The 24856-nt window shown below is 38.4% G+C and overlaps 1 protein-coding gene across 8 annotated transcripts in view; it reads left to right on the top strand.

Annotated features, from left to right (window-relative positions):
- CTDP1 (CTD phosphatase subunit 1) overlaps positions 1–24856 on the top strand; it is a 190083-nt gene that overhangs the window by 109901 nt on the left and 55326 nt on the right. For 5 of the 8 annotated variants that reach the window (XR_010598794.1, XM_065585114.1, XM_065585113.1 and 2 more), the window contains one exon: positions 16449–16627. Coding sequence is in view for 7 of the 8 variants with exons in the window: in XM_065585114.1 (XP_065441186.1) it covers positions 16449–16627 (179 nt within the window). In the remaining variant the exon portion in view is untranslated. Of the gene's footprint in view, positions 1–16448; positions 16628–21141; positions 22718–24856 lie in introns of those variants that run through there. The other 3 variants (XM_042860456.2, XM_065585115.1, XM_042860455.2) reach the window with 2 other exon arrangements.

Here is a 24856-nt window from a genome sequence, read left to right as displayed (position 1 = left end):
ATGGGTTTCACTTGAACCCACTCATTCATTTGCCTTCCTCATATTCTAAGCCCTCCCACAACTAGGAACACGTTCTACATTTTAAATGTGGTTAAATTAGGTTTATGCAAGACTAATCCTTGAAGAAAATCTGATCAGCACAGTGCTTCAATCAAGTAATTACACGATATGATTAACTGGTCTTCAGTGCCTTTCTTTTGTAATGTTTTAAAATAAAAGGGTTGTCTTGTCTAATTTTTACTTTTGGACCAAAGGTTTTTAGTCTTTTGTTTTCTTTCATTAAAACCCTTCATATAGTGGAAGTTCCCTAAGTGAAGTCTGGCTGTTTAGTTCTAGCAGTAGCTTCTCATGCTTCTAGCTCTGGAAGTTCCAGATTCAGTGTTCAGTATCAGCCAAGCTGACAGCAGTCACAATTTCACAATAACCCAGAGTTCATGTTACTATTTAGTAATTCCTGTTGTTCTCTTCCACCTGTCATCCTACCACATTTGTTGACAGAGATCAAGTTCCCATTGTATGTTCTTTGCCCTGTCTACAAGTGAGTGCAGAGATTCAGATTTTTTGAAGGGAGCAACCTGTTAATGAACCAGGCAGCTGAGATTTATTCAGGTCCCTATTCAATCCAGGGAATGGGTACCAGAGAGAGCACAGCAGTAGCAAGCTGGAACACACTGATTCATTGAGGTCTTGGAGCACTGTTCCTTCCCTGGATAACAGACTTGTTTTTGGTCATGAGAGTCAATACATCTAATAGGGTTTTCATAATTAAACTAGGATGAACAAATCAGCCCTATACTAGAGAGGAAAAAACTTCTGTCCTGGGCAGAGCAAAATTTCCTATCTCAGTGTTCAGTGCCCACCAAGAGTCAAATTATCAGACTGAACCTGCACCCACCAATACCTCAGTGTTAGTTTGGTGGTCTGGTGATCAACCTCTTTGCATCTGGAAACAGTATATAAAGTGCCCTGTGGTCTCTGTCAGGACCTAGGATATGAGGTGAGAATGACCTCTTGCAAAGTTGGACACGGTCCATGCTGTGTCTTCTCATCTTTGCCACTGCTTCCTTGGACCACACACAATATACGAAGGAGAGAGCATCAGTAATACAATTTTGAGCCTTTTTCTGGCTGTGGAGGCTATGGCTTTCAGATCTGGCTAATTTCACATTGGACCTTCCAATGTCTGTCTCATAGAGTAGGCCTGCTACTTAACCCTCCTCCTCCCCACACCCCCAATCCACCTAGGCCCAGATAGCTTCACAATAGAGATTTAGCTAAAGTAACTGTCATTCTCATGGACCTTAAAAAAGTCAACAAATAGAACTTATGCTACTGACTAGTGCAAAGTCCTTAGTTTATACGCCATGTTAAAGTTGAACATAGCCTTGAATTCTTCCAGTAAGGTCTTAATCTCTGCGTATGAGTGTCCAAGCAGAAAAGTAAAGTTTCTGTAGTAAAATGTTATCAGTATGCTCAAGAAAGTGTTGTACAAATCCTAACAAAAAAATAATTCCTTAGGGCAACAACCCTTAGTCCAGCCTCTCAAAGTCTTAGAGCATGACTGTGGAACCTCACTCTCTTCCGCATGACACTACCCAGATCAGACCTCTGCAGGAGGTGATGTTATACTTCCTTTCCAATTAATAGAGCTCTTGATATCTACTATCAGATGAGGTTTTTGAAGTTGGGAGCTTTCTCTGATGAGACCCAATATTGTACTTTTAGTCAGACAAGCAGTCCTCACAACTGTCAATAGCACTCATTCCATGAGAAAGTTCAAATCTTCTTTCTATTAAGCATCAAAGTCCAGTCCTTATGGCAGAGAAGTCATGTCTCCTGTGTGGGGATCTGCGCATCTGCATGGCCATCAGTACATAAGTTCACCAAAACTCACTATATTGATCAATCCTATCTTTTAGCCAAAGCCATGTTTTGGCAGAAGCCTTCTTCACATCTCCGTGGCAAGGGGAAGATGAAGATAATTATAATGTACTTTATTTTGGAGTCCCATATTTAAGGGATCATCCTGCTTCCCACCTAAAATAAATGGCTGTAAAAATTCCATTGTAATGGATCTGTGGAGCTTTGCATGATGAAGAATAGGAACATTTACCCCTGCTTACCTGAAAATGCCCTTTCTTTGAGTAATAACGTCTGCAGATCTTGGCCACTTTGAAGACAAATGGACCCTACAGAATAGAAATAGAAATTGACATCCAAGGATTTGGGTTTGTTTTATTCGGGGGAATTTCCCATTTTCTGCAGTACGAGAAATTGTTTTCCCCTCAAAGTATAATTGAGTCTGTAATTTAGGAAAATAGATTTGAGTTATCCTGGCTGTGGAAGTTGTCTTGATTGAAAAGAATTTTAGGGGACAGGACATTGCTCTACTGCCACTGACTGACAGTAGCCCTCAAGCTGCAACCCATTGTAACTACTCAAAAGGAAATTCAAGTAAGTGCAAATAAATGTTTCTGTTCATTAACACACAGGGCTTCTAATATGAGCCAGCTTCAGGTACGTTTTCGTAATAATGCATAATTCTTGCCCTGTGGCAAACAAGTTGCCCAAGAACAATGGGTGCCATTAAATTATTCATAATTTTGCCTTTTGCCTAATTGTTACTGTAATAATACAACAACTAACTACTTGCAAATACCAGTCATAAAGACTTTAATGGTGACCACAGAGTAATACCATTTTATATTGTGCTGGTACAACTTTATAAAAGAATGTGTGCTTTCATTTTAATACATAAATACTTCCTCGGGTTTGGAATGCTGGGGGATATATGAATGTTTGAAACATCTCCACTTTGAATATTCCTTTACTTACAGATGTGTGGTAAAACCTATTGAAGTAAAGTGAAGTGTGCTGCCTCAGTGCCATTTGTGTATTGCAGGTGGATATTAAGCACGAGTAAGCTGGTAACTTGGTGTGAGCTACTCAGATTTCTCATGTAATATCTTTTTTTCAAGAATACAACCTCATACCCAGGAGTCCAGTTACATTTACTGCAGGGTTTACAGACATTACTGTACAGTGTTATAAACTGCAGCTATTCGGGTTGCTGCTTCTACTCATTTCATAATATGGTCCAAGTGCTTTCTCTGGTGTTTGCCAGTGGGATCTCCTCTAAATAACTTCTTATAACATTTTCAGATTGCTGTTTTTCCCTTTTCAGCATGACAGCTGTTCTTGGTGTGGCGCCAATATGGCTTTAAGGTTTTTTCTTCACATAATTGCTTTTTCCTCCTAAGACAAAGTAGGAGCTCTCTATGTATCCCTGTGTGATCATTCTCTCTCTCTCTCTCTCCAGTTACTTCACATAGGTGAGAAGAGTAAATGGGATATAGCAACATGAATGATATATACAGTTCTCATTTATTGCCAGTGCCTGAATTTGTATAGTATAACTAGGAAACAGCTTTCAGTTTTTAAATTAAAAAAACTGTTTTTAAGGGTTTACAAAAATTATTCCCTCCCCTGTCTCCCCCCCCCCCGCCCTAAAAAAAAAAACCCCAAACAAAATAAGAAACCACTGGGAAGAGAAGAAATAGCAGGGTAGAATTAAAGTAATGTTTTGTTTGCATAAATCACACCCTGTATCACCTTGTGCTTTGTCGTTTATTTCTTATTGCTTATAATAACAGCACAATGAGTGGCTTTTTGGGGGTGGTTACACACAGCATGGGAAGATATGTTGCAAAAAATTAGATTGTTTACATTCTGTCTACATTTGAGTAGAAATCAGTTGCTTCATTAGTAGAGTAATCAAGTAACCATCAAAGGGCTTGTTTAAAAATAAATAACCTTTCTAGTTGTTAAGACACAAAAGTAACCAAAATTCAGAAAATGAGTAAAAATAGGAACTGAAAACGAATCTCCAAATATAAAATAGCAAAATACTTGGTTTCATGAATTTATCCTAGAATTTTGGCCTAGATTCAATACTCTGATCTGTTGAACAGTTGCACAATTTTTTCCCTTTGTGAAGAATGTCTTTCCGATGAATGTTTGCCTTTCCCCACTGCCCCTTTCCTTCCAGTCCTCATGTGCTCACTTTCATTTGAGTCTGACAGTAGTAGTTTGCTTGTACTGTTTCCTATTTGGCGTAGTCAATATTTCCAATAATTCCCTTTTCCCCCCTAGGATTTTAAAATTGTATCTAGGATACAGTGTGTATTTGAAGAGAAAGTATGGTTTAGCTAGAGGATTGAGCACAGGATTAGCAGCCTGGACTAATTCTAGTAGACTTCTTCATATCCTTACTGTTTCCTTGAGAGCGTTATGTAGCTTCTGATGATTACCACTTTGTGATTTGATGGTTTAAATTAGAGGTAGTTCTGGTTACTGTTTTTGGTTGGAAGAATTCTTGATTTTTGTCTGTGTAAACTAATTTACATATTTGTTATGATAGGATATGACACTTTTGTGTGACCAGTTTAACTGTGGTGCACAGTAAATTGAGGGCAGCTTGCCATGGTTTCATTTTTAGCTCCTCACCATTTTGTGTTTTTCTGTATTGTCCTTCTGCTGTAACTCAGTCTGTGAACTAATTATAAGGCTCTGCATGGGAGTGACATTTTCAAAACATCACTATAATAACTTGTATCTGTCACTTACTTGTAATGCTGTTTTCTGCCTTCATTCTCGCATTTGTAATTTCTTTTCTTTTATATATTCCTTAAATGGATCGTGGAGGAGGAGAGAGACATTGACTAACAGTAGAATTAAAGCCTGCAATGGCTCTTTATCTATTAACTTCAAGAATGCCACCCATTGGTTTTAATTGAGCTTATACATTCAGTGGTCTATAAAACAGATTCTTCTGTAAGTACTAGTCTGACATTTTGGTACTAAGGCTAGTCATCCACTCGGTTTCCATTCCTGGAGTAGCAATTCATTAAAAAAGATCAATTCTGGCTCAGTTTGCTCATCTTCCTTTGAAACTAATTGGTAGTTTCTGAAACCTCATCACAAATTCCCAAGGATTCTATTTTCAATTTTTTTTACCCAGTGTGAATAACTGCAGTTGATTTTAATCCTCATCAAAGCTAAACATATTTGGCTTTAAACATCATCTTAACTTGTGCACTAAATATAATTGTTGGGTTTTTAGTAGATTTTTATACTTGCAGAATTCTGCCTGCAAATACAGTGTAAACTCCCCCTTCCCTCCCTTTGTTTTGGTACCACTCACTAATTTTCCTGATTATTTTTACCAGGAATAAAATAGATGTGCTGTATGACTGGCCTATTTTTATTAATGGCATTAAGGAGAAACAATAACAAAAATCATAGCTATATATTTTTACAAAAGTATACAGTTTTGAGCATGATAATTTAGACAAACCAATGTGCAGATTAGTAGCCAGTTCTCTCAATTTATCTATAAAGATGGGTAGATGGAACTTACTTTACAGCTTTCTTGGGTAAAATGTTTATACAGCTTAAAAGAATAAGTGTGCTTTAGAAGAAGTGAAGCACAGGCTTGGCATGAAAGGAAGAATTGTCCAGAAGACCCAGCTTCAGTTCCCTGTTTCCTGTGTGACCTTGGGCAAGTCACTTAGTGTCTCTGTGCCTTAGTTGCCCATGTGTAAAATGGGGATAATTGGACTTCCTTACCTCACAGGGTATTGTGAGGATAAATACATTCAAGATTGTGGAGTGCTCAGATACTATGGTGATTGGAGCAAGATAAGTACGTAAGATGCCTTACTTCTCAGTCCTATGTTCTATGTCTATGGTGTATAGACTTAGACATTCTTAGAGCAGTTTTATGAAATATTCATAATATATTTACAAACTTGGGCACTTTATCCCACAATTTAGAAAGTAATCAAGTCCCAAAATGCGCTTTTGGGTAGGTATTTTTTTCTTGCTTTCTTTAACAGCTGTTGGTCCTGCAGTAGAGCATATAATGTTTATTAAACAATGAATCATCCTCAAAATGTAGTTGAGTTAGCAAAGGGGAAAAAATTAGAGATTTTGTAAAGTTTTTTTAAAATCTAAAAGTTAACCTCATTGCTGGATAGCACTTGATTCTTACCACCAATTTGAGTAGGACACTTATTCAGGGATGTTCTCGATATACCTAGGCATACTGCAAAAAAGTCTAGTGTACATTATGGTATACATAGCTATGCAATTTTATGTCTGTGTTCTCTGTACTGCAATATTCAGTTTCTAAGGAGTCTTAGAGGCATTTGATATTGTTCATGCATCATGTTGGAGTTGATACACTGGGCTTTTCTGCACTGCAAAAAAAAAAAAAAAAGCCCATTGCCATCAACAGATACAGATGAATGAGTGTTAAACATGGTTTAACCGCATGTATAGCCAAAGATAAACCTCATTCAGCACCTTGTCACAAAGTGTGGTTAAAACTTAATAGGCTTTATGCTGAAATGCAGTTTGTCCTTGGCTGCACTTGCATTCAGCAGCAGGTCAGCTGCAGAAATACATCAGTTTTGTAGTACATAAGAACTACCATGCTAGGTCAGCCCAATATCTGGCCCAGTATTCTGTCTCTAGCAGTGGTCACTATCAGAGCTTCAGGGAGAGTGTACAGAAGAAGGCAATTTTTTGAGAGAAAAATGCCAGAAGACAGGAGGGGAAGACTGGGAGTCAGAGGTTTAGCCAGATCGTTTTGGCTAATAGCCAGTGATGGACCTGTACTCCATGAACTTACCTATTTCTTTTTTTAACCCAATTATACTTTTGGCCTTCAGAACATCCTCCAGGAATGAGTTACATAGGTTAATCGTGCATTGTGTGGAAAAAGTATTACCTCTTGTTTGCAATAATTATTCATTTCATCGCTTGATCTCTGGTTTTTGTATTGTGGAAAATAACACTTTTCTCTCTCCACTTTTTCCACACCACTCATGATTTTCATAGACTTCTATAATATCACCCCTTCACTGTCTCTCTTCTAAGCTGAACAGCCCTGATCTTTTTGGTCTCTCCTCATAGGGAAGCTGTTCCTTACCCTTAATCATCATTGCCCTTCTCTGAATTTTTCCCAGTTCCACTATATCCTTTTTGAGGAAAGATGAACAGACTAGGCTTTCCTGTGAAACCAATGCAAGAGATTTCTGTAATCTCAGGAAAGAATTAATAGGGAACTGCTACCCATATTAAGAGAGGTCATGCATTCAGTTAAAGTTTTGTGTATTAATAGCTGCCATGTGAGAGAAATGAAGTATCAAAGTAAACTGTTCTCTGCTATATTTGCCCTATGGTTCTACCTCATTTCTCAGTTCTGTACAAACTGAATTTTTAAACACTTTTTTCATTAAATAGTAGGAGCAGCAAATGACTTTTAAATTTTTATTTCTAAAAGTCTGATTATACAGTATCTGTCTCATAAATCAAGTGATTTATATTTATGTTGCTAGAACTTCAGTGAATATCAAGTCATTGCTTTCCAGAAGATGCAAAGCAACACGATGAGCCTATATGTGCTGTAAAGATATCCCCCACAAAAAATCCTGTAAATTTAAAATTAAATTAAATAATGGAGATATCCCATCTCCTAGAACTGGAAGGGACCTTGAAAGGTCATTGAGTCCAGCCCCCTGCCTTCACTAGCAGGACCAAGTACTGATTTTGCCCCAGCTCCCCAAGTGGCCCCCTTAAGGATTGAACTCACAACCCTGGGTTTAGCAGGCCAATGCCCAAACCACTGAGCTATCCCTAATTTGCTGCAGTTGGAATTATTAATTTGTGAATACAAGGTACTGCCAGACATTAATTTAACCATAAATTCCTTTATTAAATCCAAAGGCCAAATGATATTTATATAATTGCTCTAAACATGTCTGAAAACCTAAGTAATAAACAATAAATCCACATAGTAAAAAAATTCATAAGCATTTAATCAAAATACTCACAAATGGAGATACTCTGTCCAAGAGATACAACACACTCATCCTGACTTGCTCCTGCATGATCAGATAGGATCTTATAAATACTCCTAGCAAGTCTGCCTCTTTTATACAGTGCAACAAATAAGTTATGTCACACTGACCGTTATCTTAGCAAAAAAAGTTTTGGACTGTTTGAGTGTCACCCCTTAGCCTTGGCTAAAACAAGATATGGTAGTTGGTCCTCCTCCTTTCAGATTATTTTAAAACTAGCTGCACCCAGCATTTCATCAACTTGGAGCATACTTAAATGATAGTAAGTATCCCTTTAGTATCTTGTGAACTAAATAAGTATTTTTCTAAAGCTTCTAAAGCTTAGGAAGGTAATTGCTATGAAAACCTATAGCAGTTGTTAAGCTAATTGCACCTCTGGTCCTCCTGGTTTAATTAAAAGCATCCCCATTAGGTCTCAGGCCTCAAGCCTTCACCTTTTTCTTGGAGTGGAAACACAATTCTCCTACTCTGACTAGAGGCTGGTCTGTAGTCCCCTGGTACTAACCGTGATTATTTCAGCAAATCAGACCTAAGCTAAGACTCTGAAGTTCTGTGCCCACCAGGAGTAATATCCATGATATCCAGTAACCAAACAGCCTTCTTAAAGCCAAGTATTATTTATTTAGAACAAAAGCATTTCAGAGAGAACAGATCCTAAAGCAATAAACCAGTCTAGACAGATGCCTGCCTTCCCCCGGATTTGGGGAAGGCCCCAACTTCTTTAGACTTCTGCACAGAGTCTCTCTCTGTATCAGCCTGTTCCCCTGAATGGCTCCTGAAAATTGACACCCACTTCACTTCCTGACAGTGGCTTTTTAACTGGTCTGTTGGTTCCCAGCATTGCAGAGCAACTGTGTCACTTCTGCCTGTAGCCCCCAATGTTTGCTGGGAGGCTGCTTACCTGTAGCTCTTGTGATGTTTTCCTACTTTTCTCACAGCCTCCTATTAAGCTAGATCAATATATTCATACAGGAAAGTCCTATACCACAGTATACAATAACTTCACCTCATTAACCATATCACTTAGCGTTTATAAAATACATCTCCATAGCCATCGGAGCAGTGATATGTTTCTCTGCAGCCTTGCAAAATTTTAACTGCTGTAATGATCAATTATGTAGTTTGTAGTTGTATTGCTTTCAGATAAAAGGTTTTTATCTGAAAACTAAACTTAAGAGTTCAGGAAGGACATAAAATATTATACATAATTTTGCAAAGTGAGTTTTGTACCATCTGTTTGTCATAAGAAAATTTTAAAATTCTAATACCTCATACAGATATGTAATGTATATTTAGTACTGTACCAGACTTCTACCTATTAGGTATCTTTCTTTAGATTGTCATGGTACATTAGTTCTTTTGGTTTTGAAAGAATCTTTATTTTCCACTGAGGCAGTTTTGTTAGGAAAACATTAATAAAATCAATTTTCTGAGATATTCATCTCATTGGTTCCTTGTTTGCTGTATCATGAACATAAGAATCACTGTATTAAAACAGAACTATCTTTATCAGTCAGACCAATGGCCAATGCTGGATATTTCTGAGGAAGATGTTAAAATACACTCTCTCTCCCTATTTATGCAATATTATATTGTCAGATAGTTTATCCCTTAGCCAAGCTAATGGTCAGTTTCACTTTAAACAAGAGGGAAGTGGATGGCTCTTGTAATTTTCCTAACTAGTCATATTCATTTAATGTGTTTTTTTTAAATCTTACTAAGCTAGTAGAGATACATAATTGAGACTTTTTTAAATGAACCTTTCCAAAGCTCTTTTCTTCATATTTACTGTTCTGACTAGAGATCCTGGTTATCCACATAAATGCATAATCTCTTTTTGAATCTTTCTAAGTTTTTGGCCTCAGTGACATCCTGTGGCAATGAGTTCCATAGTGTAATTATGCATTATGGGAAATCGCATTTCCTTTTATCTGTTTTGAATTTGCTGTCTTTCAGTTCTGTTGAATGTGCCATTGTTTTTGTGTTGTAAGACAAGGAGAATAGAAAGTCCTGATTTCCCTTATATATGCCATTTATTATTTTGTCTACTTTTCATCTTGTCCTTTCTCATAGACTCATAGACTTTAAGATCAGAAGGGACCATTATGATCATCTAGTCTGACCTCCTGCACAACGCAGGCCACAGAATATCACCCACCCACTCCTGTAACAAACCCCTAGCCTATGTCTGAGCTATTAAAGTCCTCAAATCATGGTTTAAAAGACTTCAAGGTGCAGAGAATCCTCCAGCAAGTGACCCATGCCCCACGCTGCAGAGGAAGGCGAAAACCCCCCCAGGGCTTCTGCAATCTGCCCTGGAGGAACATTCCTTCCTGACCCCAAATATGGCGATCAGTTAAACCCTGAGCATGTGGGCAAGACTCACCAGCCAGCACCCAGGAAATAATTCTCTGTAGTAACTCAGATCCCACCCCATCTAACATCCCATCACATCTCATCTGATTTGTTTGCTCTCTATTCCAATCTTTTCGCCTTTTTTTTTCTATGCCCCCAATCATCATCTTTTCATGTGGTACTTTCCAATGTTAGGAGACAGCATGCTGGACTAGGTGGCCCATGGTCTGATCTGACATGTCAATTCCTACATAACACAGTTTCTGCCTAATGTTGTAATAAAGACATTACTGGTGTGTGAGGTCACATTTAGGTGCTGAAAATATGCATTATGGCTCTTTTACAGGTTTTGTTAGCAAGATGAGATGGGCCTTGGTAAACAAAATCTTTCAATGCAAAGATATTACAGCATAAGTGTCAACAAAAGGGTCTGTACAAAACAGGGTTAATCAATGTACACTAGTTAACCTGTAAAATTTCACTTTATGTAAAAGTCGCTCTACAAAAGGATAGGATAATGTGTGCTACTATCCTGTTCTATTACATTATACAATGAATGCAGTAGCCTTATCTCACATGTTTAAAGTTAGAGTTGCAGTCGCAGAGCCATAAATAATTGAATCGTAGCTGGCATCATTTGTCACACATTTTAAATGATTTTACTAATTCCAAAAATAGGTGTGGTCTCTTTACTTTTAGATTGTTGTGAGGCTGTCACTATTCCTTTTCTCTTACACCTTCTGAGACTCCTTCTGTTCCTGGCAACATAAGCGGTGGAGAAGCAGCAGCAGAAAGTAGCATATGCATCTGCTCTCTGAAACACCAGTGGCTGTCTGGTATTTGTAATGTGGGGAAGTATGAAGCATCTGGGTCCTCCAATACTCATCTTTTAGACAGGGCACTGGGAATTTCCTTTCCCTCTGAAAGCATTTCCTTTCCCTCTGAAGACCACAGATGGTGTGTGTGGGGGGGAAGGGCTCCTAAAGAGGTCAGTGAAACTGTCCCACAGAGGTCCCTCTTACAAATCTGTGTGAACCCTGTGATCTGCCTCTACATTCATCCTCTGTCCTATCTGTACAACCTGCCAGGAGGAGCAATCAAACAAGGTCCTGAGTCTCTCAAGACCCTTCTCTTTTCCTCTCCCTTCTTCCTTCTAACCTGGCCTCTTCAATAGATTTCTCTACTCTGAAAAGTGGGCCGGGAGGGGTGGGTGTGGGTGTGTGTGTGAGAGAGAAAGGGAGAGAAACTTGTCCTTTTTTGCTTCTTCTGGGAAACCGGCAGGGTTCTGCAGGAGAGGAGGGGGAGGTAAGCATGCTGGTTTCACTGCATGATATTCTGCTCATTACTCCCAGCTACACTTTTCATCCTCTCCTCTGCCTCACACATCTGATCTGAGATCTCAGAAGGAAAAGTGTGTTACTACCTGAGTCTATATATTTTCAAGAACTGCAGCCTGTTTTTTCTTCTAGCTATTGCATTTGGATATTTATAATATATCCATTACTATTAAAATTACTTAAATAAAAGCCATTGTGATCTTTCTAATCTTCCTACTGACACACATTTCTGAAGTGACACCAGCCACGCTTAAAATAAGCAAAACACTGCACGGAGCGCGCTTCCTGTTTTATATCATCTGGTAGTATTTGGTCTTAAGATTTCACACCTCCTGTTTCTTTCTTGCAAGAGAAATTATCCTGTAGGGAGATTCCTTGTCCTGGCCACAAAGGATGAAAGACAAGAGGCAATGGATGTTGTTTAATTAGGCTGCAACTTTAGTCACTCAACATATCTGGGAATACCAACAATAAATTGTAGAGTGCAGGTTGTCATTCTTTCCTCAATTGTTTTCACCTATGTGGGAGAACTGCTATCAGCTCTTACCCTTCCCATCCTGGTCCCATCCAGACCAGGAGCATGTGCAAGGTGAGCAAGCAGGGGCACAGCCCACCCACCCCCAGTCAGTGGGGGCACAGAACTCCTCCGGGGCTGGGAGAGTGAGCTCCTCCGGGAGAGGGCAGGAGATGACCGCTCCTCTGGCCCTGGATCCAGCACCTCCAGCTGCGGGGAGAGAGTGAGCTCCTCTGCCTGTGGGGGGAAGGGAGAGAGCCAGCTCCACTGGCCCTGGGGCTACGTGGGGAGAGCCAGGTCCTCCGGCTGTGTGGGACACAAAGTGCCCCTCCAAAAGCGGCCAAATTTTTATTCCTGTGCACGCCCCTGACCCAGACCATTGCTGCAACCTGCCGGCCTCCCATCATATGAGGGTTAAGCAAGATTAGAAGGGGTGTGTCTCTCCATGCTGTACTGGATATTAGGAGCTCCAGCCCCCCTTTTTCCATCTTCCTTATGGGGTGCCATCCTGTAAATCCACTTCCAACACCCGTTTGTCAAGATAACTGTATCCCCTCTGTGAACATGTACCTGCACAGGGGACACCTGCCATCTACTGAGTTGACATCTTGATCTAACCTCTTTACCTCCCCAGCCTGCTGTGGCGAAGGCAAACAACCCCACCCCACCTCAGCCAATTTGGCATGCTCCCTAGCCAAAAAAAAAAGGTGACTAGCATACGGCCACAGCAGATGATAAAAACCTGATTCTGTTCTGATCTATGGATGGGAGGGTGGGTGCTACTGATCAGAGAGAGAGAGTGTGTTTCTTCTGGATAGCAAGGGTATAAATACCTTCCTCTTCCCCCAGTGCACATGATGGGTCACTGTCCCTCTCTGGTCCAGCTATTTACTGTCCACTCAAGTATGTCCATTCCCTTTTCCCCTCCTTTGTAACCCAAATGCAGTAGGGAGCTTGAAGGAGTCCTGTCCCCCTTTTTTTCCCCCCTGCTGCCCATGCAAAGAGTCATCACATTCAGTTGTGGTTAGCATGTATGTCCCAAATCAGAGGGATTGAATATAACAGAGCTGATTTACATTAGTAATATTCTGTTTTGTATCATGGTTACTCCTGTCCTAAATTTCTCATAGAGCTCCACATAAAAATGAGTGTTATCCATGTGACCTAGAATAGACTGTACTGTAATCTCCCTTATTTTTTAAAAAAAAAATCTTTAAATGGCGTAATTGGGAAAAATGCATGTATGTGGTATTTTTCTAAATGGTCAGGCATAAAAACTATTTTTAAAAGTGCACCAGATCCAAGAGTCAGTGGGTGTTTATCTTGCATGTCAACATTTTCAGACTTCAGAAATTTTGATTTATTTTTCTGTTGTTTTTGTAAAAATGTCAAAGAGCTATGAGTTAGAATGCAATGTGGCAGAAGCAACCTCATTTGAAAGACATTGAATTGATTTTTGGACTAAAATTAGTATGATTGGAGAACAAAAATGACCTAGACTGCTCTTTGAGGCTCTAACTAGTTAATTCCCAGCATTTCTTTCAAGCATCAACAGCAAGTGGCCCTCTTTTGATCCACCATCTGCTGCTGCAAAATCCCTGTCCTTCCTCTTTGGGATTCATGAGATATACATATTTTGTCACTCTGCATGTACAAAGGCATTTTTGTCAGGGTAAGGAGGTGGGGGCATTCATAGCCTTTGAGAACAGGGTATGGGCATATTGCAACTTGGGAACAATTGTGCGGTTTGTCTTACCTGCATATTTTCAGACCTTAAAGCAGTGGTGTGCATGTGGGCACATGGTATAATTTATTTGTCTTCAGTTTATATTATTGCTACTTTGGCAGCTGCTTGTGGCAGCATGGGTGATACTCTCCCACAGTGGAGACAAACTATTTCAGGGAGGGGGTTATGACCCTAGTTACCCTGGTATTCACACCCTACACATTACTGCAATGATAGTCGTACAAAATATGCCTAGTGAGATACCATTTGAAAATTAACACACGGGTCATAATATCATTGTACAATATATGTAACAATGCTGTATGTGAAATTATGGATACTCATTGATACTAGGCTTTAAAGTCCATGACTAAAAGGTATTTAAACCAGGCATGCATGTAAAGGGGCATTGATAAACAGGTTTTCGACAAACAAAGGAAAGTGGCCACGACCTCAAACTAGTTGTGGCCAAATTCCATGGGTTATTCATTTATATTAGAGGCTATAGCAGGAATAGATAATTTCCATAGTAGCAGCCACCAGCAGGGGAGGAACCAGTATGGAGCCTTATCCTCCAAACCTTATGGATCATTTACTCAACATGCATTAGGGAACTTTATCTGGTGGTATCCTTGAGAAAAATACATTTCAAAGAGATCTATAAAGAGAGGGGAAACCACCCCCTAAGTTATCCTTCACCTTCAGGAGACAAAGAAACCAAGCAATTTGATCTATGTGATGGGTCCTGGTCAGGCCAGCCAGTAAAAAGCTGGAAAAAAGTCAAGGGTGAGAGACATCATCTTGAACAAAGACTATTTTGCTAGATTAAGTTTCAGGCTTTTAGATATTTTTTCACTTTTATTTGCTTATAACTGTCTCTACCTTTATTTCTCTTACTTGGTATCACATAATCCGTGCTCTTCTGTTAATAAACTTGCTTTCTGTTTAATCTAAACCAACCCACAGCTGTGTTTTGAATGTAAGTGATTAACTCTCATTAAAGTAATAAGCTGTGCTTTTGTCTCTTTAAAGGACCAATGAACCACTTTACTTCCCTGAGTGTTCCAGGAGGGAGTAGGACACTTCAGGGCAGATATTTTTGGGGAAATTTGAGATTGGGGCTGTGTTGGGGTTACCTTGCAAGTAGTAACTTGCTGGTGGAGATGAGGCTGCCTGAGAAGTTGCAGGCAGGCTTCTGGGGTCAGACCGCTGAACCAGGACTGCGCAGCACAGAGACACTCAAGGAACCACATGCTTGTCTGTTGGTGTTTATGTTGAGAGAGACAGCAGGAGAGTGTGAAAGGCACCCAGGGTTATAGGGAGGCAGTGAGACCTCTCGCTGGTCACCAAAACGTTACAGGGGTGTTATCCTAACCCCACAGGAGTTAGGGTATTCCCCTTTTCCTTCGAATTTGCCATCACCCTGTCTTAACCAGAGAAGGGGGATTAGAAAGGTCCAGGCATTTCTTTGAGGCCTGGCGTTTGCCTCCTACAGTAGCTCTACAGCAGGTTGTGGCCTGGGTCAGTCACGGGAATAAGACCACCCTGGTAGGCCTAAAAATATTAGCATGCTATGGATTTGAGCAATGAAAATGGTTAGGCCATTGATAGGCTGGGGGATCTGGGGTCTTAACCCACCTCCTTTTTCACTGCTGCCAGGACATGTTGCTTTTTGAAGAAAATTTAAGGTTCAACATAGTTGCAGTCACTTGTCCCAAAGAACCCAACAGTCCTGCTTCCCTTCTCATTGCCCACTACCATTCACATTGAGAAGTTAGTACCTTCTTACTCCTTCCCCACCTGTAGTTCAAATGCTTATTTTTAAAAGTATGGAACCTCTTGAGGCATCTCAACACAGCACATGGGTTTGTTTTGTTTTAATGTTTATGTCTGCAGCTGCAAACCTAGAATGAATAACGGTATTTTAGACTAGCATAAAATCCATGCTAACTTCTTAGAAGCAAAAGACAAACTGCTATTTAATTAAATGTATAAATGTTTTGATAGACTTGCCTTCTTAAATGGCAAGCAAGTAGACAGAATCTGATTATAACAGTGTCTTCTGTATCTTCAGTTCCTGTCATACAGTATCATTTGGAAAAAAACGTTTTGCTAAAATTAGGTTTTTAAATAGGAGTGCCTGAAAAAATAAAAATTCTTATTAACCGAAGACATATTTCAATATGTTTTTGAACAAATGACCAGCTGTACATTGTTGTGGTGCAAAGTTTGTCCCTTTAATTTCTAAAGAGTTTGCCCTTACCAATAATATGGCTTCATGGCTGTTTCTATAGTATTCCTATACATTATTTTAAAAGTAATTAAAATGGAATTGTATTGGTAGTGGTGGTGGTGGTTACTGTAGCTTAGTATGTATCATACTTGCGTGAATATAAACTTAGTTTAATCCACATAAAAATGTTGTCAATATTATTGTGGAAACAGACGCTGAACTTCATATTTTTTAAGCAAAAAGAGCAAGAAAGCACTTTATAAGACATTTTAAAATGGATAATTACAAGTTAAAAGTCTAGTAACTGTGTGAGAGAGTGATATAATTAATAACTCACTGACTCTTGACCAATTGGCAGGTTGATGACATCTTAGGAGAAGGCAGTGATGATAGTGACAGTGAGAAAAAGAAGACTGAAGAGGAGGGAGAGAAACCACAGAGTAGTGCAACAGAATCGCTGGGAATGAAAATAGAAGAGAGGCCTGGATCATCATCCTCATCATCAAGTGAAAGGAGCTTAACAGGCAGTGTACCCAGGTATGAGTTCTTCAAATGTAAGAGTGTTTTTTATATCAGAAATTCAACCAAATATTTAAAATGGGATTCACTTTTGCTTTATATACAGTCTTCTAAAAACAAAGAGTTGGAGTCTTCTACAGAAAATGTTCATAAGAAATAAACACAAGTTCCTCCCCAGCCATTGTGACTGAAGTTCCCTCTAATCTGGGCGGCTGCCCAGGAGGCTATCAAGTGCTGTACACTTCAGGTGTCCCTCCCCTCACTGCCATGCTGCTCCTGCCCTCTGCTTTGGAGCTGCTCCCAGGAGCCTCCTGCTTGCTGTGCAGAGAGGGAGAGGTGGTGCTGATGTCAGGGTGTCCCCATCCACCCGCCTCTGTACCCCATCTCCACAGAGCTGGGGGGAACACCACAGGGCTCAGGATGGAGGGAGCTTGCTGGCAGCTGCTGCTGTCTGAACGAGCTTATCTACTTAAAAGGGCAGCGTACTTAAAGGGGCAAGTCTGTCTGTCTCGCTCTCTCTGTCACCTCCCAATACATACTTGTATTATTGTTGTTGTTACTTCTTGATACTACTTTCAAAGTGTGTTGTTTTAGTTTTTTGACTCGTCTATTAGTTTCATAATTTTTATTTCTCTCTTACACTTAAATTTAATTTTTTGAGTAATGAGTTCTAAAATGCTTAACCTGTCCTGGCTGGAGTAATTATCCCTATGGTAACTTTTTAAAAATATATATATCATATCTAGGTTTTTGATTTCTACTGGTGGCGAACATCTGCACAGTACCACGATATGGTGCACATAACAAAATTCATTCCACACATGAATGGAAAAAATTAGAGGGAACGCTGAAAGTATAACTATCAACCAATTTTATATTAAAACCAGAGTTAGCATTGAATCATAAGCACAATAAAGGACTGCTAACAAGGTTGAATAGCCTTACATTTGAAGCCCACTAAAACTTAATTTTTCCAAGTCTGCAGCTATATAGAAACAAATAAAGTATTACTTTCAAGATGAGACCCTTTATTGTCTTAAAATTCCAACTGATAGGTTCAGTATCCATCTACCACCAAATGGTAAAGAATCAAATGTGACGTGAGGATGCTCATTATGCCTTCCCTCTGCTTTCCTTTGGGGCTCCATTTAGATGATTACATTTATAAGAACTTAGATTTCTTAAATCCCAGTTCAATAACTTAAGTCTGCAGCTGTCTTATGAGAGGCAAATACATTTCTCTGTAATGGAAGAGAAATGTAAATTTTAAAGCGATCAACTTTTGATTGTCTAAATCACCTGTTAAAAAAAATTATTTTTTATCATAACTCAGAGAAATCTTTGTATACAGAGTGAGTTTACTGTAATTGACTGAAGCATCTCAGGCTGGGGTTTAAATGGTAGTTGTGGGCTTCTGTATGTTGTGTCCTACAGTCATATGTGAATTAGGCATAAGTAAATTCACTGGTATTTTAGTGGCACAAGACTGTATATCAGGAAACCACCATATGGTATGACATGGTTGATGCTTATGAGGAGCGCCACCGCTGGGACAGCCAGGGTGCTGTGGGTTGGTCACTGTTGAGAAGCTATATAGAAAACGTATATAGGATTTGCTCTCCTGGTTCTTGCACTTAATCTTGTATGTATGATCACGTAAATTCATCAAGTAAGTTGCTGTGACCGGGTACCTGGAAGGGCTACACTGAAAATGCTTACTTGGGCAAACTGCAAGGAATAGGGCAGACAGTCCCTAAAATTGGTGGTTTATTCTATAATTAGATTCACCAAGCCAGTAACTAAACAGCTTCTGTAATACCACACTGATTACCAAGACGCAAAAATACAGTCCCCTTTAAGCATCCCAGTCCTTGATCACACCTAGGCAGCCAAGTCTAATATGGTGAGTAGTTACTGAAAACCAGATTCACCATATGTTACGTCCACCAGTCCCAAAGGACCTGACACTGAGCCTCAGGTCAATATGAATCTCAGATCTTACCCAATAATCACACTGATACCAGTCCTTTAGTAACTAAAACTAAAGGTTTTAATAATAAAAAAAGAAAGAAGAGAGTTGCTGTGGTTAAAAAGATAAGATGCATACAGATATGTGTAAAGGCCTTAGGTCAGTCTCATAGCAGAGTTGGTGAGGCTGCTGATTTGTAAAAGGCTTTCTGGAATCATTGTAAAAGGTTATAGTCCAATAGGCAGTCTAGGTGTAGAGTTTGTTCAAATTCTTCCATGAGAATTCCAGTGTAAATCCAGAGTAAACCTGGAGACCTCAGTCTTGTGGCTTAGACCTTCCTTCTCAAAGTTTAAAAAGACCTGAAATGAAAAGGATCAGCCCTAGGGCTGCTTCTTTATAGTCTTCTAGCAAGCTGATAAGCCTCTTGACAGCAGACCAGCCCTTCCTCAGATGAAGAATAGGTAGTGTATATTGTTGCTTTGAAGTTCATCTTCTATTTTCTATGCATACACAGGTAACTCATTCATATAAGCAATTAGCCATTCAAACTATCAAGGTATTTCATTATAGCACAGATAAGCTGAAGACAATGTAAATAAAATTTAGTTCCTACAGTATCTCACATCTTTGATCTTAAAGTTAACTGAACCATCTGCATGCATAATATAATGCCATTAAGACATGAAATGGAATTAGCATCTACAAGCTACTTCTAACATGATATAGGTAAATACAAATACACTTAGCATCCACCCTTTGATTCTCTAACAATACAGGAAGACATGTTAAAGATTCTAATCTACTTAACATAGATTTGATATGGTAATACCCTTTTGATACATACTTAAGGGTTGCTTCCAGGTTACACAGCTTGCTAATTGTTTAACCTGTGCTGGCTCAGTGTTACAGCTGGAAAAAGGAAAATAGTGTTAGGCAAAATGGATCTGAAACTAGGGATGTAAAAGGTTAAATGGTTAACCAGTTAACCGGTAAGCATTAGGCTTACCGTTAACCGACCTTACCAGTTAACCCCCTGCACACAGGCCACAGCAGCTGCGCCGGGCTGGCCGGAGCAGCCCTGACGCCGGGCCGCAGCAGACCAGCCAGAGTGACCTCTGTTAACGATATAATTTTAATCATTTAACCGGTTAACTTTTAAAACAATATTTACATCCCTATCTGAAACAGAGTAAATTTTTTTTTAATAGACTCATAGACTTTAAGGTCAGAAGGGACCATTATGATCATCTAGTCTAACCTCCTGCACAAAGCAGGCCACAGAATCTCACCCACCCACTCCTCTAACAAACCCCCCAAATTAGTCACTGTACTTTGACAACTAAGGATAGGATTTTCCAAAGTGCTCCTCATAGGCTGTGTTCTCCTCAAAGTCTGTGTTAAAACTCCACTTTGACTTTAGTGAGAGCAGAGAGTTAGGTCAGTGCTGAGCATTTTTGAAAATCCCACCTTGAGTCACTTGAAAAGTTAAATGGCATGTTTCATTAATTTGTCCTAACAATATTCAATGTTTCACCAGAGATCACAGGTTCTGAAAAAGAGTGGTAAAATAACCAGAATTGTAGAGAAATGGAGTTTTTAAGTGATTCTTTGTGTTGCTTGCATAAAGAGGTGGAGAACAAGTAAATCTATAATTGACTTGGGTTTTCTGCAGTAAAGGATTATAGATAAAACCTGGCCACTATTGTTTTTATTACTTAGGTACTCCCTTCACTGCAGAAGCAGATAGGACCTAGAAACTAGAATAGGTGTAGGGTTGTCTGTGAACGTTTTTGTAAGGGCTGTGAAGTAACTTCTCTCCCCACAAGGGAAAATCGCTAACCCAAACATTGTGAAACATTCATGGTCAAAGGCTAATAAATAGGCTACTGGAAAACATGATGCACTGATTCTGTTGCTGAACTAATTTTTACTAGTCCAGGTGTTCTTGGAGAGGACATTTAATTTGATAGACTTCCATCTGTAAATCTTAATTATAGGTGAAGATAGTAGTTAACTGTCTTAGTCACTGCAGACCAATTGCAACAGTAGAGGGCTTTACCGCTGATCACTGAAGCACTGCCCAGACACATGCAAGTCCCACAAAGATAAAGATTATGGCATAGACAAACTTAGTACCACTAATTAACAAAATTCAAGATTGGGTATAAAATTTTTCCAATTAGCAAGAATGACTCAGCCTGGGAATAGAACTAGCAATCTTGTTTTTTAATTAAAATTGGAAAATGTAGATATGATAATTGCCTGAATATATTAGTTTTTTATTAGTTATGATAAAATAGATAGTGTTCCACTGTAAATATTTTTGAGTAAATCAGCTGTCATAATTTCCTGTTACAACTAAAAACCAGTAAAATGACTGCTTAATACAGATATCTGCATTATCTATAGCAATATGGTTGAAGTTTAAATTACTTTATGGCATAAATAATTGATTTAATTTCAAAATAGTATTTCAGTAATTTATAGCTGTAATCGTTTGACAGGACCAAATAGAAATTTCCTAATGGATATAAACCAGTGCATTGATATATTTTTTTTTCAGCCAGCAGGTAATGTAGTAAATGTCTATAACGTGTTCTCAAAGTTCATTCACCTGTGGGCTACATCAGCAACTTGCCAGATGCCTGAAGATTATATTTACATGAAGTATTGTGGAGCTGATTAATACTGCCCTTATCTTTAATGTGGAAGGAGTCTGTGGAGTCTGCAGATCTGGTTACTTATGGAGTATTATTGCATACTGGGACTTGTAGTCTCTGCAGGTCGCAGTGCTTTAAAAAACGAGGATGGTCACAGAATATTAGAGCTCTGGACCACACGTTGACCATAAAAACCTGAAAGATGAGCTTTAGAGATGTTAGCTTAAAAATGGACATCAGTCCACTTTAGGAAAGAGATTGTCACTGGACTTCAGACCAAAACTAACATATATTGTATCATGATACTATGGGTGCTGAAATTGCAGTATTGCATGTGGGCGTGTGTAGTATTTGGGGTACACACACAAACTGTAGCATTGGTAGCTGTACCATCGTTATGGTCTGAAGTACAATATACCTAAAATAAAATACTGTACATACTTTCCAAGAATATATGGAGAAATAGCAACAATGCTTCAGTTACTGGCACTGTGACCCACCATAATAGTTACTGTGCATTACAGAGCATGCACTCTTGTGTAACAGTTCAATGCTGTGAGTGTTGAAATCTGTAGAATGCCGTGTTGAAATGTTGACCTGAGTTGTCAGACTGGATATAGGTTTTTCTAGCAAAAGAATCTAATACAGTTATAAAGAACAATGACATATACACCTCTTTAACTGTTTGCTTTTAAATGTAAAATTGTTTGGTTTATTATATTGTGCTGAAATACGAACATTAATTGAAAAATTCAGGACATCCTCTGGTAGCTACCCTAGAACCATTTCTAGAATTCTAATAAGTGGTGGCACACCTCTGTGAAAAATAATGGCTTTCAGAAATGGTAATGACTGTCACTTTTCAGAATAGAAAAGGAGCACCTTTTTTGCATTCTGTTCTATTATGGCTTGCTGACGGTACATTGGTGCAGCCAGTGCTACATGCTACAGAATCCTTTAAAAATCATAGCTCCTTCTGCAACTTGATAAAACGCAGGCCTTTCTCCCAGCTTTTTTATACTTGGAAGTACAATCACCTGCTTGCATACGCTGAAATGTGACTATATTCCATACTATATAAAAGATAAAATATAAATCAATCATTGAAAAGACTTGTTCATTATAATACCATTCTGCATTTGTTCCATGACATGTTATGACTTGCATGAGAAATTACAAATGATAAGTTGAAACAGCAAATGTGTATCATCCTTAAAAAGCTAGACAATCTAAACTGAACTGAATTTTGTACATAAATGTTTATTGCACTCTGTAGCTTGCATTTTTCTTTCTGTCTAATTTTTAAAAGAGAAGTTGGAGACAGATCTGATCAAGCACCTCTTTTAAGTAGATGGGAGTTTTGTGATTTACTTTGGTGGAAGCTGGATTGTGCCCCAGATGTGTCCAGTAACTGTTTCTACTAACTGAGAGATAACGAAAGTGTACTTGTTAATGTAATAAAAACATGTCAAGCATTAAGTTTGTTGCCATAATTCTTGAATAAGTAGTTATAAATTATCAAAATCCAACCACGGTTTCAGTAAGTGTAGGTAATGATTAATGTCATCTAGTATGAAAAAGCTTTTAAAGAGACTCATATACATTTAATCATGAGCATTTTCTTCTGTAGGAGAAGCGGGTGACTAGTCAGCTCCAGTTGCGTAGTATATCCTTGTATCAACAAGAAATATTTGATATATTTGAGCCTCATTTACGTTTTTAAGTTGAAAAATAAAGCAAAATATTATTATTAAGTGCAAGCAATTTCTGTAACACACTTGTCTACAGTAACAAGTGGGGGGTGGAAACAGCAATATATTTTGATTTTACAGATCTCATACCCTGTACACATTTTAAATTTGTATGCTGTGGGATCTCTGCAAGGACAGAACGTTTATTGAATTGAGGTTGTGTTACACATCAGTAGATTTTGAAAGTATCAAAATTACTGCTAAAATTTAGTGACTATAAGTCATTCTGTTTTTTCCGTTTCACAGAATCCTGCCCTAATTTGGAGTCTAACACTAGAGTTTTTTGTTTTTGTTTTGGACCATTCTGTAATTGAGCTATGTGGTCTAGACTTTTTAGTTTTCTATTCATTAACTGTTTTATGTGGAAATTGGAGGAGTTTTTGAAACAGAAAAAGGAAGTGGTTCTGCCATAATGTGGTCTAGACTCAATTACGGCAAATAGGAGAATAAGACTATGTCTTTACTGCAAAGAAAGGTGAAAGGTGTGTTTTTTACATCAAGATATCTAGGCTTGGAAGGATTACATTTTTATCAGTAAATGTTGGTAAACATCAGTTACACACGCGCACACACACATTGACAAGAGAAAATTTCCATCAATAATTGAAATGTACAGCTTGACAAAGTAAGAAAAATGCTGGTTGAGAACTTAGTCTGAGTTAAGAATATTTACTTTGTATATGATATGTGATGTTGACAATTGGTGTGTTAATGGTTATAACAGTTATAAAGCTTTAGCTTCTTGAATCTCAACATCTAGTGTCATTAAATAATTATCTAATCCCCTCCTTAATTTCCTATAATAATGAAAATTTACATGAATAAAAATTGAACAAAATAAAATCCCTAATTTTGCACAACTGTGAAAATTTAAATTGATAGAGCATGCTTAAAAATAAACAGATATTACATTATAAAAAAAATTAATATCGAATTCTGCCACATCTGAAGATAGTTATCTCAGTGTAAAATTCTAGTGGAGACAACGCACAAGTAGCATTGTCCACAGGTAGCTAGTTGAAGTAAACTCCACACCCTGCACCAGGGGTTTACTTCAGTTAGCTATATCAAAGAAAACATTACAATGCTTTGTCTCCATTAGGATTTTACGTCAGGAATACATACCTTGATATAAAAACCCACACATTTTTGCAGTGCAGACATAGCTTCAGACAGACTTCCTTGATTTATTTAATGTCTTAAACAGTAACTGATTAAATGTCTTCTGTACATGTATATAATCTTACCTAGTGTGCAAAATATCCATTAAATCTCTTCCATGCATCCATCCATCCAAAGCATAAGTTGCCATCACCATAGCATATATTGCACCATGTAATGTAGGGTTAACTGTACTTGGGCATAAGCTGGGATTAAATTGGGCCAGGTTGGCAAGCCATGTGCTTTTTTAAACACAGCCTTGTTCTCTAAATCTCAGCTTTCATTTCAAAGGTATCTCTCTCTAGTAGGGCTGTCAAGTGATTAATCGTGATCAGATTTTTTTTAATCACCTGATCACTGTGTTAAACAATAATAGAATATCATTTAAATATTTTTTGCATGTTTTCTACATTTTCCAATATATTGATTTCAATTACAACACAGAATACAAAGTGTACACTGCTCACTTAATATTTTTATTACAAATATTTGCACTGTAAAAAAGATAAAAGAAATATTTTTCAATTCACCTAATATATGTACTGTAGTGCAGTCTCTTTATTATGAAAGTTGAACTTATGAATGTAGAATTCTGTGCAAAAAAACTGCATTCAAAAATAAAACAATGTAAAACTTTAAAGCCTACAAGTCCACTCAGTCCTACTTCTTGTTCGGCCAATCGCTCAGACAAACAAGTTTCTTTACA

This window comes from Chrysemys picta, chromosome 2 (genome assembly GCF_011386835.1).
Source record: "Chrysemys picta bellii isolate R12L10 chromosome 2, ASM1138683v2, whole genome shotgun sequence".
Taxonomy (NCBI): Eukaryota; Metazoa; Chordata; order Testudines; family Emydidae; genus Chrysemys; species Chrysemys picta.
Note: the sequence above shows the minus strand (reverse complement) of the source record. Positions and strands in the feature narration are given on the sequence as shown.